The sequence below is a fragment of the Narcine bancroftii genome, chromosome 14 (assembly GCF_036971445.1).
Source record: "Narcine bancroftii isolate sNarBan1 chromosome 14, sNarBan1.hap1, whole genome shotgun sequence".
NCBI lineage: Eukaryota > Metazoa > Chordata > Chondrichthyes > Torpediniformes > Narcinidae > Narcine > Narcine bancroftii.
In genome coordinates, this window is record NC_091482.1 from 36,725,410 (window position 1) to 36,745,048 (window position 19,639).

The window sequence follows — 19,639 nt, forward strand, 5'->3', positions numbered from 1 at the left end:
CTCTAGTTTTCTTGACCCATTTGGTGGTCTGTAATACACCCCTATTAGCACCCTCATGTCTCCTTCACCCCTCAATTGCACCCAAACAGCCTCACTGGATGATCCCTCCAGACCATCTTGCCACCTCACAGTTGTAATGTCCTCCTTAACAAGCAGAGCAACTCCTCCCCCTTTTTTACCCCCTGATCTATCACATCTAAAACAAATGTATCCTGGAATATTAAGTTGCCAGTCCTGCCCCTCTTGTAGCCAGGTCTCACTAATTGCCACAATATCGTGACCCCAAGTATCTGTCCATGCTCTAAGCTCATCTACCTTGTTCACTATGCTTCTTGCATTAAAATATGTGCATTTCAGAGAATGATCCTCACATACATTCTCTTCTCTACCTTCTACCCTAATCTCCATCCTACCTTTGTTATTGTTTTTATTCTTATCTAGTTGGCCATGCTCCCTTGACACTGCTCTCACACTCTGTTCCCCACCCCCCTGCCAAACTAGTTTAAACCTTCCCCCACAGCTCTAGCAAATCTGCTTGCCAGCACATTGGTCCCCCTCCAGTTCAAGTGGAGTCCGTCCCTTTTGTACAGGTCCGACCTTCCCCAGAAGAGATCCCAATGATCCAGAAATCTTATCCCTTGCCCCCTGCACCATCTCTTTAGCCACGCATTCATCCTCCACATCCTCCTATTTCTACCCTCACTAGCACATGGCACCGGCAGCAATCCAGAGATTACTACCTTGGAGGTCCTGTTTTTTTTAACTTCCTACCTAATTCCACATAATCCTGTTTCAGGACCTCATCCCCACTTCTAGCTAAGTCATTGGTCCCCACATGGACCACGACTTCTGGCTGTTCTCCTTCCCCTTGCAGAATGCTATGTACTCGATCAGAGATATCCCTGACCCTGGCACCAGGGAGGCAACATACCAACCTGGATCCCAAATCTCGTCCCACAAACCTTCTATCTGTCCCTCTGACTAACGAGTCCCCAACTACAAGTATCCTGTTTTCATCTCACCTTCCCTTCTGAACCTCAGGGGCAGCCCCCCCGTGCCAGAGACCTGACCCCTACGACTCGTCCCTGATAGGCTGTTCCCCCCAGTAGTATCCAATGCAGAATACACTATTTATTTTTATATAAAGTAATGTTGTAAGATGGTTATAATATGAATGTTTGCACTATGATGCTGCCACAAAACACCAAATTTCAGGGCTTGTTGGTGATAATAAATTCTGATTTTACTGATAAAATTTTACTGAAGTTACTGATACCTGCTGACAACCTCTTGCAATTCATAGATGAAGATAGGATAGACAACCTAAACCGTGCTTCATTCAAATAATATATTCTTTTAATAATGATCAAGAGTGGAAATCTTATTCTCCTCTTCCAGCCCAGGGGAGCCCAAATCGTAACTCTCTGAAAACCAAGAATTAAATCTGTGTTTCCTGGGCAATAAGTCATTAGGTAGTGCAATAGCGCACCAAATAACTGGGAAACATGGTGACAGGAGGAGGGCATTCATATCTTCTGATCCTGCTCAGCCATTCCACCAGATCGTGATTGTCTGTACCCTAGTTCCTTTGACTGACTTTACCTCCCTATTGCTTGATGCATATTTCCACTAAAGACCTGTCAATTAAGCCTGATAGCCCCAAGCGGTTGCACAGTTAAGAGTCCAGTGGGGAGAATTTGAATTTTTAAGACCCTTTGTTGGAAAGAAAGTGCCCTTTTATCTATTTCCTAAATGAGTTGTATCTAATTTTACAATCCATTGTTCTTGATTTGTTTCCATCAGAGAGCATAGCCCACTGATCCATACCAGTTTTAACATTTGAACTGAGGACAATGCAGGTCAATAAAATCATACATTGGCAACCACCAAATATTTTCTAAAATTAATTCCACGCTGGACTGTTAGTCTGAGCTGCATCTTCCCTCCCAAAAGAGGCAATGGTTGCATGCTTTGATTAATCTTTTAAATAAGTTTGTATTTTAGAAACTTTTCAATGATCATACCAAATCATTCCCTTGATACTTTTCCCAGTTCTATTTTCAAACTAGATGTCAATTAACGAGGAGCTCCAACTGAAGGTTCTGAATGAACAATTCCTCGAAGGAGATAATAGTAAGAAATCAGAGCTTGGGAAAAATAGATATTTCATATAACCAGCTAGTTTTAATCCTTATGAGCAAGATTGTTAAAGCAAATGAGACACACTGAAGATTGAGAAAACTGGGATAAATCGAACAAGGGATGTTCATTTATAGTATATTATTACTTGCTTAAAATATTTGTTCAGAATTATTAATCCACTCCTAGCCTCATTATGTTCTTATTTTGCCAATATCTCATTTTATAGCACTGTGTTAATCACGAAGGTTCATGGTGAAGCAGTGAACTGGATTTGACAATGGATGGATGGATGGGAGAAACCAGAGAGTAGTGGTGGAGGATTGCTTCTTAAGCCCAATTTTTACAGTCATAAAACCCGTGTAAAGGCAGAGATTCTCTGCCCAACATGAATGCACTCTGGCTGATTCCAAGGCACCGACTGCAATTCCTCTCGGGGGGGGGGGGGGGGGGTGGTGGAAGAGGGTCAGCAGGTGAGCACTGTCACCCTGCATGAATGTAATGCCTCTTGTAAGCAGCTGACCAGGAATAGGCTGATGATGTCACGGAGACGTCATCAGCCCACGACCGATCACACACCCCTCTCCCTCCATGACCCCCTCAGGGCAGGGTTGACCAGTGGGGGCCATCAGGGCAGGGCTGGTAGGGGCCATCGGGGGCAGCCAGCTACTCCTGCATCTCACCAGGCCACTTTGGCCTTTGGGGCTGCTCATCAGCACTAGTAGCTTAATACATGGCAGAGCAATGGTCATTTTCCCTACCCATAATCCTCCACGCAGAGTGGTTCGAGCTGCATGGGGGTTTTGGGTAGGGAAGACAGCCATTGTTCTGCCACGTATTTATCATGGGTGGTGCCATGGCAATAGTCACCCCACCTACAGTGGCTCTGGACGATGCACTGAAGTGACACTCTGCATAAAAGCAGCACTGGAGCAGCCTTTTAGGGCTGCTCCATTAACAATTAAGTTTGTAATTTTTTATACGCCTCTGCAGCTGGCCTTGAAGCAGAGGCCCAGCATAAAAACACCTTTAGATTGGAGGCCTGTGACTAGTGGTGTTCCTCAGGGATCAGTGCTGAGACCATTGTTGTTTGTCATCTTTATCGATGATCTAGATGATAATGTGGTAAATTGGATCAGCAAGTTTGCAGATGACACTAAAATTGGAGGCATTGTGGATAGTGAAGAAGGTTTTCAAAGCTTGCAGAGGGATCTGGACCAGCTAGATAAATGGGATGAAAAATGGAAGGTGGAATTTAATGCAGACGTGTGAAGTGTTGCATTTTGGAAGAACAAACCAAGAAAACTCTATTAAGGTAGGGCACTGAGGAGTGCAGTAGAATAAAGGGATCTGGGAATACAAATACATAATTCTCTGAAAGTGCTATCACAGGTGGATAGGGTTGTAAAGAGAACTTCAGGTATACTGGCCTTCATAAATCAAAGTATACAAAATACTGGTGAGGCCAAATTTGGAGTATTATGTCCAACTTTGGTCACCTAACTACAGGAAAGATACAAATAAGAGAAATAGTGCAGAAATTTACTAGGATGTTGCCCAAACTTCAGGAACTGAGTTACAGGGAAATGTTAAACAGGTTAAGACTTTATTCCCTGGTGTGTTGAATAAAGGGAGATTTGATAGTTATTTAAAATTATGAGGGAGGTAGACAGAGTAAATGTAGAGAGGCTTTTTTCCCCACTGAGGGTAGGCAAGATACAAACCAGAGGACATGGGTTAAGGGTGAAAGGGGAAAAGTTTAGGGGGAACCTCTTCACACAGAGAATGGTGGGAGTGAGGAACGAGCTATCAGCTGAAGTTCTGAATTTGGGCTCAATTTTAACATTTAAGAAGAATTTGGTCAGATACATGGATGGAAGAGGTATGAAGGTCTATGGACTGGGTGTTGGTCAGTGGGACTAGACAAAAAAAATGTCAACACTGACTATGTGGTTATGTACTCTAAATTGAAAAGTAGCACCTCAAATAAGCCACCATAAGCTAAGTCACCCTCTACCATCACTTTTCTCCGCCTGGCAGAACTTGTCCTCACTTTAAATAACTTCTCTACATCAATATTTTATTGCTACCTTTCTTCCCAAAATGCCATACTAAATAGGTAGAGGAGAAAATGTTTTTACAACCTAATTCCACAGCATTTACATTGAATTCACAGCATGGACACCAAATCCAATTTTAAAGCCAATAATTCTACTCCACATAAGTGACCCCTCCCTATTATTTTTCCCTTTATCAAGATTTCCTATTATTACTTTCTTCAACAACTCCTACCCAACTAACCATTAAATGTATCTACAATGTTAACTACATTCTGAATATGGAAGTTTTGCATAAAATTCTGATTTAGCTTTGGATTCTTACATAAGTGGAAATATCCCCTTTATAATTTCCTCACGACAAGAACAAGACATAGATCAGCCTCCAAGTTGGAATATGATTGGAAACACATTTCACTATTTAGAACAATTCACAATATTTATTGAGGTGTTAGCATCATGTAATCACATTAACTTGGAAATGTAATTGAAATCATTAATATTACTGAAATGCACAAGCAGGAATCAAAAACAACATTTCAAGCAAGTGTTGAAAATGTAAAGTTATCTCTACTTTTTCACTTTTCAAGTTAATTTTATTTTCCCACTTATATTACCATCCTATATTTTACTCTTTACCTAATCATAACTTGAGCTCATCCCCTTTGCCTGTCAGATTTCTTGCCTTAAGGTAACTGTGCAGTTAAGTCAGTTAGACTTTTCCATGCTCTGACTTACCCCTGTCTGTCCTGTCTACAGACAATAAAAGATAATTTCACAAGTGGTTGATAAGGCAAAGGCATTTTTAAAAAGTAATGAAGTATTTTGAAAACTACAAACTTAAAATTATGGAGAAATGTGACTAGATTGCCACAGTTGAACGATGAGGATCCAGGATGGACAGGATGGTTATCAATGGCAGCCTCTTTCCTTTCCATTTCCTGCACTCAACAGGACAAGTAAACACAAATATAATCCAATATCCTTAATCCATCTTCAAAACAAAAATGATTGACATTTATTTTTGATAATTCCATCAACTGGAATTATAAACATAATTATATTAATCCATAAATTGTATAAATACATGAATGGGAGAGGTCTGGAGGATTACAGAATGGATTAAAATGGCCAAATTGCCTTTTTTCTGTGCTATAGTGTTCTATGGTTCCAATATGGAAATAATTGACATTCTGATATTGTAAAATTTGTGTTGCTTTGAATATTGCAACAGTTTGCATCAGAAGTTGATATTTACACACCACAGTCTGTAACACGTCTTTGCATGAATGGATTTCTAAGTTTATAAAGAAACTTGACAGCTTTTAAGCGGAGTGTTTAGAGGAATTGAGGAAAAGAACAAAAGTATGAGAGAATAAAACAGCATGACAGCGATTGCAAGGAAGCAGCCACATTATCAGTTTAAAATCATCAGAAATCATTATGTGGAAAAGCCAGAGATCAAAACACACACAAAATACATCACATGCAACATATTAAAACTATTAACTTTGCATTTAGCAGAATAAAAATGCTTCCATGGTACACCACGAGCTTTTTTCATTTGGAGGGACTGCTCTCTCTATGACTGACAGTTCCCCGTGTAGCATGGCATAGAATGAAAATTGTTGAAGCTCCCAAGGATTAGAGTTTAGATTCACATGAACTCAACTTGATAACTCTATGTTGAAACCTCCATTTCCATTGTGGATACCCTCAAATGCTCGACAGATAAGCAGTGTCCATTGAAGAATACAACGATAATCTGCAGGAGAGGCTCAGCAGGTCAAGCAGCAACAGTGGGTAGCTAGAAAACTGATTATTAAAAGATCTTAAAAATAACAAAACTATAAAGAGATTTTCTAATTTTTTAATATTCCTTCTTAGAGAGAATGTTGTACAGATGGTTCTCATCACTGAGTATCACTGAAAGCATCTGGCCTGTACAAGTTTCACATGTTCACAGCTATCTAAAGTGCATCCGATTCCAAGACAAAGCGACACCAAATCTCTCCCTGAACTTATGAAACAGTCACTCCCACCTGGCAAACCACCTGAAATCAAAATATTTCTATTAGGCAGGGTTTGAAAGAATTTGGCATTTGGAAGAAGTGAAGCATTCATCTTTTGCTCAGCTGAGGGAGTATTATGCAATGTAGTCAATGTTATAACCATCAATTTTAGTTGACATGGAAAACTAAAAATTGACATTCTACTGGCACATTTTAAAGAAGAACATACTTCTAAATTAATTTTGTTATCAAGGTTAGCAATATTAAAGGTGGGCAATTAATGACTTATCAAATATTAAGTTAAAATTCAGCATCATTAAAACAAATAGAAAATACTCTCTCAACTGCCCTAATGTTGGAATTGCATCTCTCAGAGTAGAGATCTTTCTTCCATTTCTAACTTTTGCTATCCTAAATGTTATATTACATGTACAGTAAAATCCCCATTAGTTAGAATTCAATCAACTGGCAAATAATAGAGGAAACAAACAAACAAACAAATAAATAAACAGATTGAATGAATTAGACTGGGTGGATGCACCCTGTGGGGGAGCACTGAGACTTATTTTGGACATGCGCAGGCTTACCCCACTGAACTAGCAATGCCCTTCAATGCGTGCACATTCTTTTCACTGTCGCCACTTGTGTGGAGGTGCGGCGAGGGCTTGACCGGGACACTGGCGTGGAGGTGAGTTGGGTTGAGCCGAGGGCTTGACCGGGACACTGGCATGGAGGTGAGTTGGGTTGAGCCGAGGGCTTGACCGGGACACTGGCAAGGAGGTGAGTTAGGTTGTGCCGAGAACTTGACTGGGACACTTGAGTGGAGGTGAGCAGGTTGCGTCAAGGACCTAGTTGCACCGAGAACCTGACTGGGACACATGCATGGAGGTCAGCCAGGTTGCACTGAGGCACTGACCAGAACACTGGCGTGGAGGTGAGTCAGGTTGTCAGTCTGAGGAAGGCTCAGTGAGGGCATGACTTGGAAATTTGTGTGGAGGTGAGTCAGGTTGTCAGTGCAAGGTGTAACAGATTTATGTTAATCTTTAATGTTAAACTATATTTATTTTGTACAAATATATTAGTAAATTATAGAGTTAAAATATTGTATTTGTATTCTTGGTAAGTTAGCTGTGGGTTGGTACAGAGTCACACACAGGTCACAGCACATTTATAGAGAACCATTGTTTTCAGAGAAGAGAGTTCATTCAGAGTTGACATGTCTGAGAAGGACAGAGCTAGTGGATTTGAAGTAGCTCTTAATTATTGAATAAGAACTGCTAAGGAAGCCATGTTTTTAATCTAAAACCACTTAAGCCTCTTGAACAGACACAAGGTCAGTGCTAACAAAGTCTCTTTAGTCCCAAAAGTAACAGAGTAAGGTGCATCAAGGGCTTGACCAGGAGACTTGTGTGGAGGTGAGTTGGGTTGTCTGTGCGAGGAAGGTGCACCAAGGCCCTGACCAGGACACTGGCTTGGAGGCAAGTCGGGTTGTGCCAAGGGCCTGACTCGAACACTGGCATCGAGGGGAGTTAGATTGTCATCACAAGCAAGGTGTCCTGGGTCCTGACCAGGACACTTGCCTAGAGGTGGGTCGAATTGTCTTGGTGAAGATAGGAGCAAACATTCAGTCAGTGGAGTGTCCCGGTCCGCAGGACCTGTTTGAATAAAGTGGCATTGGAATGACGTGGCATCGCCCAGGACAAAGAGCCATCCGATGCTGCTCACTCTCCCAGAGTGTCTCCCTATCCTTGCCTATTAAGACTATTTTTATTTGCATTAAATACATCAGTCAGGATTTATCTGTCATCTTGGGGGAGGGGAGTTAATTATGACGGCAGCACAGTTAGCATAGAGGCTAGCAAAAGCTGTTACAGCACCAGTGACTGGGGTTCAAATTTAAATTTTCTAAGTTATGGGAATTACTTGATTAGTAAACTATACATAATTAAAGGTTACAGTAATTTTTTTCCCCCAAATTTCTTTTGCACTGTCTTTTGTCTTTTAAACAGCGAATTCTTAATACAGGTGTATTCGTTAGGCATTGAAAGAGCGAGTCTCAGTCAACCGGAAAATTAGCATATCTGGCATTCATGATCTCATAGGTGTGGGATAATGGAGATTTTACTGTACTACTTGAAACTTCAATCTCTCTCACCTTAATGACAACTCTTTGGCTGTGTCATAGTGGCTTACTTGTTACAGAATATTATAGTTAGCATTGTGCAAAATTTGAATCTAGCAACCACTACCTACAGTTTACAATACTTTTACATTTTACTGTTCTGTGATAGAACAATAAGATCCAATGAAGTCAAATTAGTCCTAGAGTGCCAACTAATGTATGTGTAGTCATCATAAATAAACTAAATTCAGAGTTACAAACAAGACTCAGCCTCACACTAAATCAAAAAGCAAAGAACTACAGATGGTGAAAATATGAAATACAGTAAAACAAAAAAAAGGCAGTTGTCTGATAAAAGGACATCATAAATGGTTGAGATGCCTCATTACCTGATGAGCTGTAACACCATTTATGCTCATTTTAAAAAGGAGAATCTAATGGTATCAATGAGAATCCCTGCAGAAACCGGCGGCCCTGTGACATCTGCCTCTGAGACCAACATCAGAGCATCCTTCAAGAGGGTGAACCCTCACAAGGCATCAGGCCCAGAAAATCTGTGTCAACCAACTAACTGGACTCTTCACAAACATTTTTAATCTCTCAATGCTACAGTTGAAAGTTCCCATCTGCTTCAAAAGGGCATTAATCAGACCGATGGCCAAAAAGAGCAGAGTGAGCTGCCAAAATAATTATCGCCCATCTACTCAGATGAAATGCTTTGAGAGGTTAGTCATGGCCAGAATCAATTCTTACCCAAGATTTGGACCCACTGCAATTTGCCTACTTCCACAATCGCTTCATAGCAGGTGCAATCTTACTGGCTCTCCACTCAACCCTGCATCACCTAGACATCACCTAGACATCACACATACATTAGGCTATTTTTCATTCACTACAGCTCAGCTTTCACCAGCATCATGTTCAGTACTGGTCAACAAGCTTCAAAACCTGGGCCTCTGTAACTCGATTCTTGACTTCCTCATTAGAAATGTCTCCTCCTCACTGACAATCAACACAGGCGCTCCTCAAGAATGCATACTTAGCCCACTTGCTCTATACACATGACTCTGTGGCTAAGCACATTTCAAATACTATCTACATATATGCCGATGACACTAAGGTTGTCAACAATGATGAAGCGAACAGGAGTGAGATAGATCAGCTGGTTGAATGGTGTCACAACAACAATGCTAGCAAAACCAAGGAACTGTTTGTGGACTTCAGGAGGGGGAAAATCAGAAGACAAATGAGTCCTCATTGAGGGGTCAGTGGAAAGGGTTAAGAACAAATTCCTTGGTCTCAATAGCTCAGATGATCTATCATGGGACCTCATGTCGATGCAATCACAAAGGCGGCACACCAGCAGCTATATTGAGGAGATTTGGAACGTCACCAAAGACTCTTAAAAATTTCTCCAGGTGTACTGTGGAGAGCATTCTGACTGGTTGCATCACTGTCTGGTATGGAAATGCCAATGCAGGATAGGAAGAGACTGCGGAGAGTTGTGAACTTGGCCAGAGCCATCATGGGCACTAGCTTCACTCCATTAAGGATATCCACAAGTGGTGGTGTCTTCAGAATGCACCCTCTATCCTCAAGCACCCTCACTACCTAGGCCATGCCCTCTTCACACTGTTACCATCAGGAAGGAGATATAGGAGCGTGAAGATAAGCACCCAACGGTATAAATGCAGCTTCTTCCCTTCTGCCATCAGATTTCTGAACGACAATGAACCACAGTTGCTACCCCATCCACTTTCTCTTCATTTACACTATTTTTTTTATATATATTGTTAATTTATAGCAATATTGCACTGTAATGATACCACAAAACAACAACTTTTGTGACATGTTCATGACCATCTATTTGGATTCATATTTTTTTCTATCCACAGATGCCACATGACATTTCCAGCATTTTCTATTTCTGGTTTCATAGAGGTTATTTTCATGTCATATGTAATCTACTAAAATAAAAACTTGATCAAAAAAGTTTGCCTTTGAAAATATGATGGAAATAATTTGCTTTTTAAAAAATCATACATTGAATTTTGACTTTGATATCTGTTCACCAAGATGAAACATAGGCAGTTACCATTTCAATAAATAGTTTCTCTTGCTCATCGACATTTTCTGATTGCTTTCAAAAAGGACTCCACTTAAATATTAATTATGATTCATGGTGAAGATTTAAGTAACTAGATTTGCGCAGCTAACATATACTTTGGCCAACACCTCCAAAGAAAGACCTCCCCATAAAAAAATTGAAGACAAAAAGGTGTACCATAAAGTTTCAATGGAAAAGAAACATGTAAAAAAAAGGCACAAACAAAGCAAATTAAAAAAAGTAGCAAATGTTGTTTACTTAATGTTAATTTGGCCTCAGCAAAAATTAATAGAAATTTTAAAGTAAAACCCACTTTTACATAGTTTTCATATTCAACTTGTCATATTTTTAGTGAGATACTATACTAAAGAACATGTACACGCTATTCTGAAAATGTTTGAAGTAGAGCTGTTTGTTCCATTTGATAATGACCAAAAATTTATAAATATGTACAAAATGTGCATCGAACTGTGCTCCAAAACATTATTTTCTGTTTCTGCGCAATGGCTTCACTAAATATCAACTTGATAAACTCAGCTTGAATTTTGTCACTGTCCTCTCAAGAGAACATGTTGAAAAAATCTTGTTATGAAAATATATTTTTTTTTTTAAATGTGGGTTTTAATGATAGTTTACTGGCTACATTAATGATAGTATAAAATGGAATCCTCTGTTTTCATCTCAATACATCAACCTGGTGACGTAACACAGTCTTTGTCTTTGGCTTGGCTTCACGGACGATGATTTATGGAGGGGTAATGTCCACGTCAGTTGTAGGCTCATTTGTGGCTGACAAGTCCGATGCGGGACAGGCAGACACGGTTGCAGCGGTTGCAAGGGAAAATTGGTTGGTTGGGGTTGGGTGTTGGGTTTTTCCTCCTTTGTCTTTTGTCAGTGAGGTGGGCTCTGCGGTCTTCTTCAAAGGAGGTTGCTGCCCGCCGAACTGTGAGGCGCCAAGATGCACGGTTTGAGGCGATATCAGCCCACTGGCGGTGGTCAATGTGGCAGGCACCAAGAGATTTCTTTAGGCAGTCCTTGTACCTCTTCTTTGGTGCACTTCTGTCACGGTGGCCAGTGGAGAGCTCGCCATATAACACGATCTTGGGAAGGTGATGGTCCTCCATTCTGGAGACGTGACCTACCCAGCGCAGTTGGATCTTCAGCAGCGTGGATTCGATGCTGTCGGCCTCTGCCATCTTGAGTACTTCGATGTTGGAGATGAAGTCGCTCCAATGGATGTTGAGGATGGAGCGGAGACAACGCTGGTAGAAGCGTTCTAGGAGCTGTAGGTGATGCCGGTAGAGGACCCATGATTCGGAGCTGAACAGGAGTGTGGGAATGACAATGGCTCTGTATACGCTAATCTTTGTGAGGTTTTTCAGTTGGTTGTTTTTCCAGACTCTTTTGTGTAGTCTTCCAAAGGCATTATTTGCCTTGGCGAGTCTGTTGTCTATCTCGTTGTCGATCCTTGCATCCGATGAAATGGTGCAGCCGAGATAGGTAAACTGGTTGGCTGTTTTGAGTTTTGTGTGCCCGATGGAGATGTGGTGTCATGGTGGGGAGCTGGCTGATGGAGGACCTCAGTTTTCTTCAGGCTGACTTCCAGGCCAAACATTTTGGCAGTTTCTGCAAAATAGGACGTCAAGCGCTGAAGAGCTGGCTCTGAATGGGCAACTAAAGTGGCAACGTCTGCAAAGAGTAGTTCACGGACAAGTTGCTCTTGTGTCTTGGTGTGAGCTTGCAGGCACCTCAGATTGAAGAGACTGGCATCAGTGCGGTACCGGATGTAAACAGCGTCTTTATTGTTGAGGTCTTTCATGGCTTGTTTCAGCATCATGCTGAAGAAAATTGAAAAGAGGGTTGGTGCGAGAATGCAGCCTTGCTTCACGCCATTGTTAATGGAGAAGGGTTCAGAGAGCTCATTACTGTATCTGACCCAACCTTGTTGGTTTTCGTGCAGTTGGATAACCATGTTGAGGAACTTTGGATGGCATTCGAGGCACTCTAGTATTTGCCAAAGCCCTTTCCTACTCACGGTGTCGAAGGCTTTGGTGAGGTCAACAGAGATGATGTAGAGTCTTTTGTTTTGTTCTCTGCACTTTTCTTGGAGCTGTCTGAGGGCAAAGACCATGTCAGTAGTTCCTCTGTTTGCGCGAAAGCCACACTGTGATTCTGGGAGAACATTTTCGGCGACATTAGGTATTATTCTATTTAGGAGAATCCTAGCGAAGATTTTGCCTGCAATGGAGAGCAGCGTGATTCCCCTGTAGTTTGAGCAGTCTGATTTCTCGCCTTTGTTTTTGTACAGGATGATGATGATGGCATCACAAAGGTCCTGAGGCAGCTTTCCTTGGTCCCAGCAGAGCTTGAAAAACTCATGCAGTTTGGCATGCAGAGTTTTGCCGCCAGCCTTCCAGACCTCTTGGGGGGGGGGGGGATTCCATCCATACCTGCTGCTTTGCCACTTTTCAGTTGTTCAATTGCTTTATATGTCTCTTCCTGGGTGAGGACCTCATCCAGCTCTAGCCTCAAGGGCTGTTGAGGGTGCTGGAGCAGGGCGGATTCTTGGACTGAGCAGTTGGCACTGAAAAGAGATTGGAAGTGTTCTGACCATCGGTTGAGGATGGAGATCTTGTCGCTGAGGAGGACTTTGCCGTCTGAGCTGCGCAGTGGGCTTTGGACTTGGGGTGAGGGGCCGTACACAGCCTTTAGAGCCTCGTAAAAACCCCTGAAGTCGCCAATGTCCGCGCTGAGCTGGGTTCGTTTAGCGAGGCTAGTCCACCACTCATTTTGGATCACCCGGAGTTTGCGCTGAAGATGGCTGCATGCGCGACGGAAGGCTCGTTTCTTCTCTGGCCAGGACAGCTTTGCAAGGTGAGCCTGGTGGGCAGCTTGCTTCTTTGCCAGCAGCTCCTGGATTTCCTGGTTGTTTTCGTCGAACCAGTCCTTGTTTTTCCTGGAGGAGAAGCCCAGTATCTCTTCAGTGGATTTCAGTATGGCAGTCTTCAGCTGATCCCAGAGGGTTTCGGGGGACGAGTCCGTGAGGCGGACTGCATCCTCGAGCTTTGCTTTGAGGTTTGCCTGGAAGTTTCCTCTCACTTCGTCTGACTGTAAGTTTCCAACATTGAACCTCTTTCTGGGGGCTTTACTGTTCCTGGACTTTGGCTTGAAGTGAAGGTTGAGCTTGCAGCGAACAAGCCGGTGGTAAGTGTGGCATTCCGCGCTGGGCATGACCCTGGTGTGGAGCACATCTCGTTTGTCTCTTTCACGCACCAGGACGTAGTCCAGGAGGTGCCAGTGTTTGGATCAGGGATGCATCCAGGTAGTCTTCAGGCTGTCCCTTTGCTGAAAAAGGGTGTTTGTAATGACAATCCGCTGTTCTGTGCAGAGCTCCAACAGGATGAGCCCGTTGTCGTTGCACTTGCCGACACCATGGTTGCCCAGGATTCCTGGCCAGGTTTCTGAGTCTTTGCCAACGCGAGCGTTGAAGTCGCCAAGGATGACAACCTTGTCGGCTGTAGGGGTGCGTTGAATGAGGTTGCGCAGATCAGTGTATAAAGAGCAAAAAGGGCTCTGATACTTAACAGTGCCGCACCATCTGCTAAGAATGGCTTATGCTTAGGAAAGGAAGGTGATCGGCTTGCGGAAACCAGGTATCAGGAATGGGATTCATGAGGGTACCAAAGGTGAGCAAAGCTCCTCATTGACCTCAGGCACTGTCAGCTTCTTAACTGCATCAGGGACTAAGAACCAGGGGCTGAGGAGGGTGATTTAGATGCCTTGAGGTTGGGTTCCGTAGGTAATGGAGACACAGCAGGCCATGGCATCAAAGGAGGTGGTAGGATCCATGGACACTCAATGTCTATTTAGGAATTCTCCTTTGCTTCTCTTTCTCATTTTCAGAAGGCACTGGACTAGTGGCACCAGTTTGTGTGCCTTTAAAGGGCAAACAAAGGGAAAGAAATGTACGCCTTTTGCGTTTCTGACAATAAAGGAGTCTTATGGTCATCAGGCATCAATGGAATTAGGTTTGGCTACACCAGCCAAGTAATATGAAAAACTAACTGCTCATGACTACAGGAAGGCTTATTTGAAATGTGGTAAGATAAACATGGAGAGAACAAAGGGGAAAATGAGGGAGAACCTAGAACCTCAATCAAAAATAGCACACTTACCTATTTGTCATCTCGACATTTCTCACCTCCCATAAGGCTGAATAAAATGTGATTCCTGGTAAATTTTTCAGACTGTTGAAAGGAAAATACCTCTCCAAAGATGCAGCAGTCAGTTCATGCAAATCGAGATATGGAAAGTACTTCCGGCCAGAAGCATCTAGTAAAATAGGCTTTATTAAGGACAAATATGAATGATCTGATTAGTCACAATTATTGAAGTCATTTCTTTAATTAAATCATATAGTTAAGCATTTCTTTGATAAAACTATAAAAAGGTCCAAATAGTTACAAGTGGATCAAGCAAGCAGTATTTTAATGGTGTTAAATATTAGATTGCAAGTTCTTGCATTAATATCTTGCTGAAATAAGAGTTAGTAGCTTGGAAGCCAGCAGCTAATACAGAGTGTGAAACTCAAGATTTTGGTGATTCAGTGCAATAGGGAGGAGGTGTTCAGCACTTAGCAAGTGAATCTAATAGGGACTTAGCAAGACTTCTCAGACTCTAGTGAGTTTCCGTCTTCGGAGAAACCATCGGTGCATGATGCTTAGGTCATGCTCTCTGGGGTCTGAAGAATGACTGCATTGTCATGTTTTTGCTCAATATCAAGCCTGAGTATTTTGTGGAAAGCCCACAACACAAGAGAGTATGGGCAGAAAATCTGAGTAGCTATCAGACAAACAGACAGATACTTGAGGAAATCCATGAGACTACCTTTTCTAAGCAGTATTTGTTTTGGCGATGGATGGGAGGGGGGTTGCATTCTACTGGAGCTTGCAGAATCTGCCAGGTCCAGGATCAGCTGTACAGGGTGGAAAAGAGAAAAATCAAACCTTAGCATAGCTGACATTTCTGCAATCCAGAATGGTTACTGAATTCCCTATATGGGTTGAACCAAAGAGCAACTGCTGGAAATATACCCAAAGTCCAAATGAGATAAATACAGTTGAAGGCAAATTTATGACAAGCACAAAAACACTCAGGAATAAGCACTAATAGATTTCAATTTTGTTATATTAACTGGGATACTGTCAATATAAAAGATAAAGAGTGCACAGAATTTGTAAACTGCATTCAGCAGAATTTTTAAGCCAGTATGTAACAACTTTAGGGAGTGCTATTCTCAATTTAGTTTTGAGAAATGAGCTGGGCAGGTGGAAGATGCATCATCAGGGAGGCACTTTTTGTAATAGCGACACTAATTCTGTTAAAATTAGCATATTTATAGAAGAAAATAATGATAAGGGAACGGGTGCTAAAGTAGAGTTAGGTCAATTTTTCTACACTGATGTGATGGAAAAAGTGGGCTAGAAACAACTGCTTTAAGGTAAATCAATCTCAGAGCAATGAAAGACAATTAAGACGGAAAGGAAAAGGGTTCTGTGAAGACATGTCTACAGCGATGCACAAGTGGGATTGCTGAAACATTGAAAATGGACTATGGCTGAATGTGGAGAAGTAAAATATAAAAGTAGGAGTCAAGAGAGTGCATGATTAAAAAGAGTGGCTTGTAAAATCAAAGAAAATCTAAATATGTTTAAAATGCATTCATGAAGAAGGTTTGTCATCGGCTATACTTCATGAGGAGTTTGAGGAGACTTGGTACGTCACCAAAGACCCTTGAAGACTTCAACAGACCAGTCAGTGTGGAGAACATTCTGATTGGTTGCATCACTGTCTGGTGCCAATGTTCAGGACAAGAAAAAACTCCAGAGGGTTGTTAACATGCCCTGCGCCATCATGGTCAGCAGTCTTCACTCCAACAAGGACATTTACAAGAGGCGGTGTCTTAAGAAAGCAGCCTCTATCAAGGGCCCCAGGTACAGGAGCATGAGGGACCCTCAAAAGTGGATGGCTCACCAAAATAAAATATATTCCAAGCTGTGGAAAGGAAGACATTGCAAAAGGGATCTTTTTTCCCCCAAATCTACATGGCTGCAGGAATGGTATTGGACAATTGAAGACTTTTAATACATCATTGTTTAAAAAGAAATAATGAATTAAAACAATTCGGGCCAGTTATTTTAACTTTGGTCTTGGGCAAATAATTGGAATCTCAGGGGCAATATAAACTTTAATTTAGAATGATTAGAATTAATCAAGGACAGCACGGATTTGATTAAAAACAGACACATCCATGAGAAAAAGGATTCTGATAAGAACAGTGCATTTGGTGTAACCTATAAAGATTATAGGAAGGCATCTGACAAGGTACCACATGACAAGATGGTTGAATTGTTTAAAAAACATTGTATCCACTGAAGAGTGGCAAAGTGGATCCTAAATTATTTGAGAGGCAGGAAACAGAGTATGTTCACAGGTGTTTATTACAGCTGACTTTTCCCACAAGGCCCTGTACTTCCTTGCTTGAAATAATATTGATTTAGATGTAAATTCAGGGGATATGATAAAGAAGTTTGGAAATTATACAAAAATTACTAAGGGTCTAATGCTTCCCTCTGCCTTTCAACTGTGGTTGAAGCATTACCCTTTGAATCTATGGTCAGAAAATAGGCAGATGGAAGTCATCATGAAATAATACATTTGGAAATGTACAACAATGTAAAGGAACAGATTAGGAATACTTGTATGTGGTTATTGAATGGGTTGGAGGAACAAAAGACAAGGGGGTTGAAAATATTTCCTTTTATTAAGAGAATACATCTGTAACAGGGCTATCCTAGAACTGTGTATAACACAAGTTAGTCAATATAAAGTTCTAGTCACCATATTAAAAGAACTGACTGTATTAGAGAAGGTGTGGAGGATATTTACAAGACATCAGAATTAGAAAGGGCAGTCATAGGGCTGGATAAGCTGAGGCCATTTTTTTTTACAGAAGTGGCTGAAGAGTTAATTAAGGTATATACAATTATAAAGAACTTCGACTTGGCGTAAACAAGGATGTAGATTACAAATAGTTCATGACAAGCTCTGAGGGGAGATGAATCAGTACAAAATTATAACTCCAAGGGTAGCTCAGACCAATTTTTCCTCTATCTCTTCCTGTCAGATGATTTCTCGCCATCCTCTTCATTTTCAGCTTTTTGTTGTGTTGATTATCAAATTAGAAAAAAAGGCATTTTTCCCCCCTCTTGTACACAAGACAACCAGGATTTTGATGACAACAAGAATATATCCTCAAAACACAAGACCTGGTAGAAATTCAGGATTCATTTTGTAATGCTTTGGAGAAATAAAGGATACAAAGAAGTCCTGCGCCGATTCCACAAATATTACCCAGGATTGATGATTCCGGTATAAAAAGTGAAACAAAAAGTAAAACGAAAGGGAGATAAATCACCTTGATTCTTGTTATAAACACAACATACTTTAAAGGGGTAGTAAATACAGACATCCCCACATAGGCAAAAACGACCACTGTGAATCCTTGAATTTCTTTTCGATTTTCCAGTCCAAAGAATATTGAACCAAAAATAGCATAAATAATTCCAGCAAGACTTCCAAAAAGCAGTGTGAGATATGCAAATTTTACAGTTCCAATGTCCTTCTCCATGGCACCACCAAAATACCACAGCATGAAAACGTTGCACACGAGTGCACTCATACTTTTATGAATGAACATATAACTGAGCACTTTGTACACTGTAAATAAAACAAAAAAAAACAAATGTTAGTATACGTACATAATATAGTTTACACAACATTTTGAAAGCAACAATTACTTCCATCCCCCTGCATTTTTCAATGATAGCAATTTATTTCATGCAAAGGTCTAAATTTGAAATTGTATTGGGACATTCAACTTGAACTTCCAAAAAAGCTTTTTAATAAGGACTCCTGTTAGAAATGTAAGGCTAGAGTTCTCAGAATTTAAGACTGTTTACTTATGAGCAATGTTTAAATTCTTATTCTGCAGTCTGAGTTCAAAGTACTTGTATCTTTGCACAGAAGCTGGAGAATTTAAATACAAATAATTGAATAAAAGTCAATAATGAAAAAAGATAACTTCAGTAACATAAACTATGAAACTAATGGATTTCCATAAAGCACAACTGGTGCATTAATATCTTTCAACAAAGGTGCATCATCTGGTCTGGCCTACTTTAATCCAAACCCATTGGATTACAAACTAACTCTTAAATTTAAGGTCAATTAGGGACGGACAATAATTGGTTTTATTAAACATATAAATAAGACATTAATTTGCTACAAAATCAGACTAATTGGCATGACAGAGTGACTAGGAATTGAAGGAACTCTAATTAACCAGAGGAAACTAGTTAACTGTGTTAAGAGATCCCATTGAGGATCACGTATACAACAAAGTCATTGCCAAACATAGCATCACTGTGTAAATGAAAGCAAAAACTTGAAAGAAATAACAATTGTCAACAAGTTTTTGCTTCCTGAATACACTTTTGGGTGTATTTTATGAAGTTTGGGTTGGTGATCACGAAAATCACCTTAGGATTTTCCTATCACAATTTTTTTTTTTTTTTTTAAAGATATTGTTACGAGCCCAGAAGACCCCAAAACCCAGCAGCACTAGAAATTCACCAAGATAAATGATTACTGAAACAAAAGTTGATTTTAATTATCTTTAAACATGAAAACATGTCAACTTAACTAACCTAACTTAACCCCCTTCTAATTCTAAGCGCATGTGTATGTAATGTGTGTGCAAGTTCAGAGAAGTTCTTTGGTTGACAGTCCATTCTCACTTCTCATTCCTCCAAGTTCACTGGTTGCACAGAATTTAACATTTATAAAGTTCACCAGGCTTTGGTGCGTGAAAGGTAAATGGTTACCGCTCAGGAAGGTTCTTGCTGATACATCCACAACTGATGCACTCCCATCAGTCACTTCAGTGTCTTGCTGACCCCCTTCAGGATTCTCCAGATGATGACCTCTTTCTTTCAGGTCACCACAGAGTTCCTTTTTGTTTCTCTTATTCCAAGTGAAACATTACATAGCCAGTCCTCTCCTCTTGCATGAACCACAAGGGCTTTGACCAGGCAGTCTTCCAAATGGCTTTCCACAAGCTTGTCCTGTTCCAGTCCCAGCT

At 41.0% G+C, this 19,639-nt stretch overlaps 1 protein-coding gene across 3 annotated transcripts in view; it reads right to left on the minus strand.

Moving 5' to 3' along the window:
- rhbdd2 (rhomboid domain containing 2) overlaps positions 1-19,639 on the minus strand; it is a 51,601-nt gene that overhangs the window by 19,223 nt on the left and 12,739 nt on the right. Inside the window, exons 3-5 of one of the 3 annotated variants that reach the window (XM_069912128.1) lie at positions 17,915-18,216; positions 15,325-15,412; positions 14,613-14,769 (exon numbers count right to left, since the gene is read on the minus strand). In XM_069912128.1, coding sequence (XP_069768229.1) covers positions 14,613-14,769; positions 15,325-15,412; positions 17,915-18,216 — 547 coding nt within the window. Of the gene's footprint in view, positions 1-14,612; positions 14,783-15,324; positions 15,413-17,817; positions 18,217-19,639 lie in introns of all 3 variants that reach the window. The other 2 variants (XM_069912129.1, XM_069912127.1) reach the window with 2 other exon arrangements.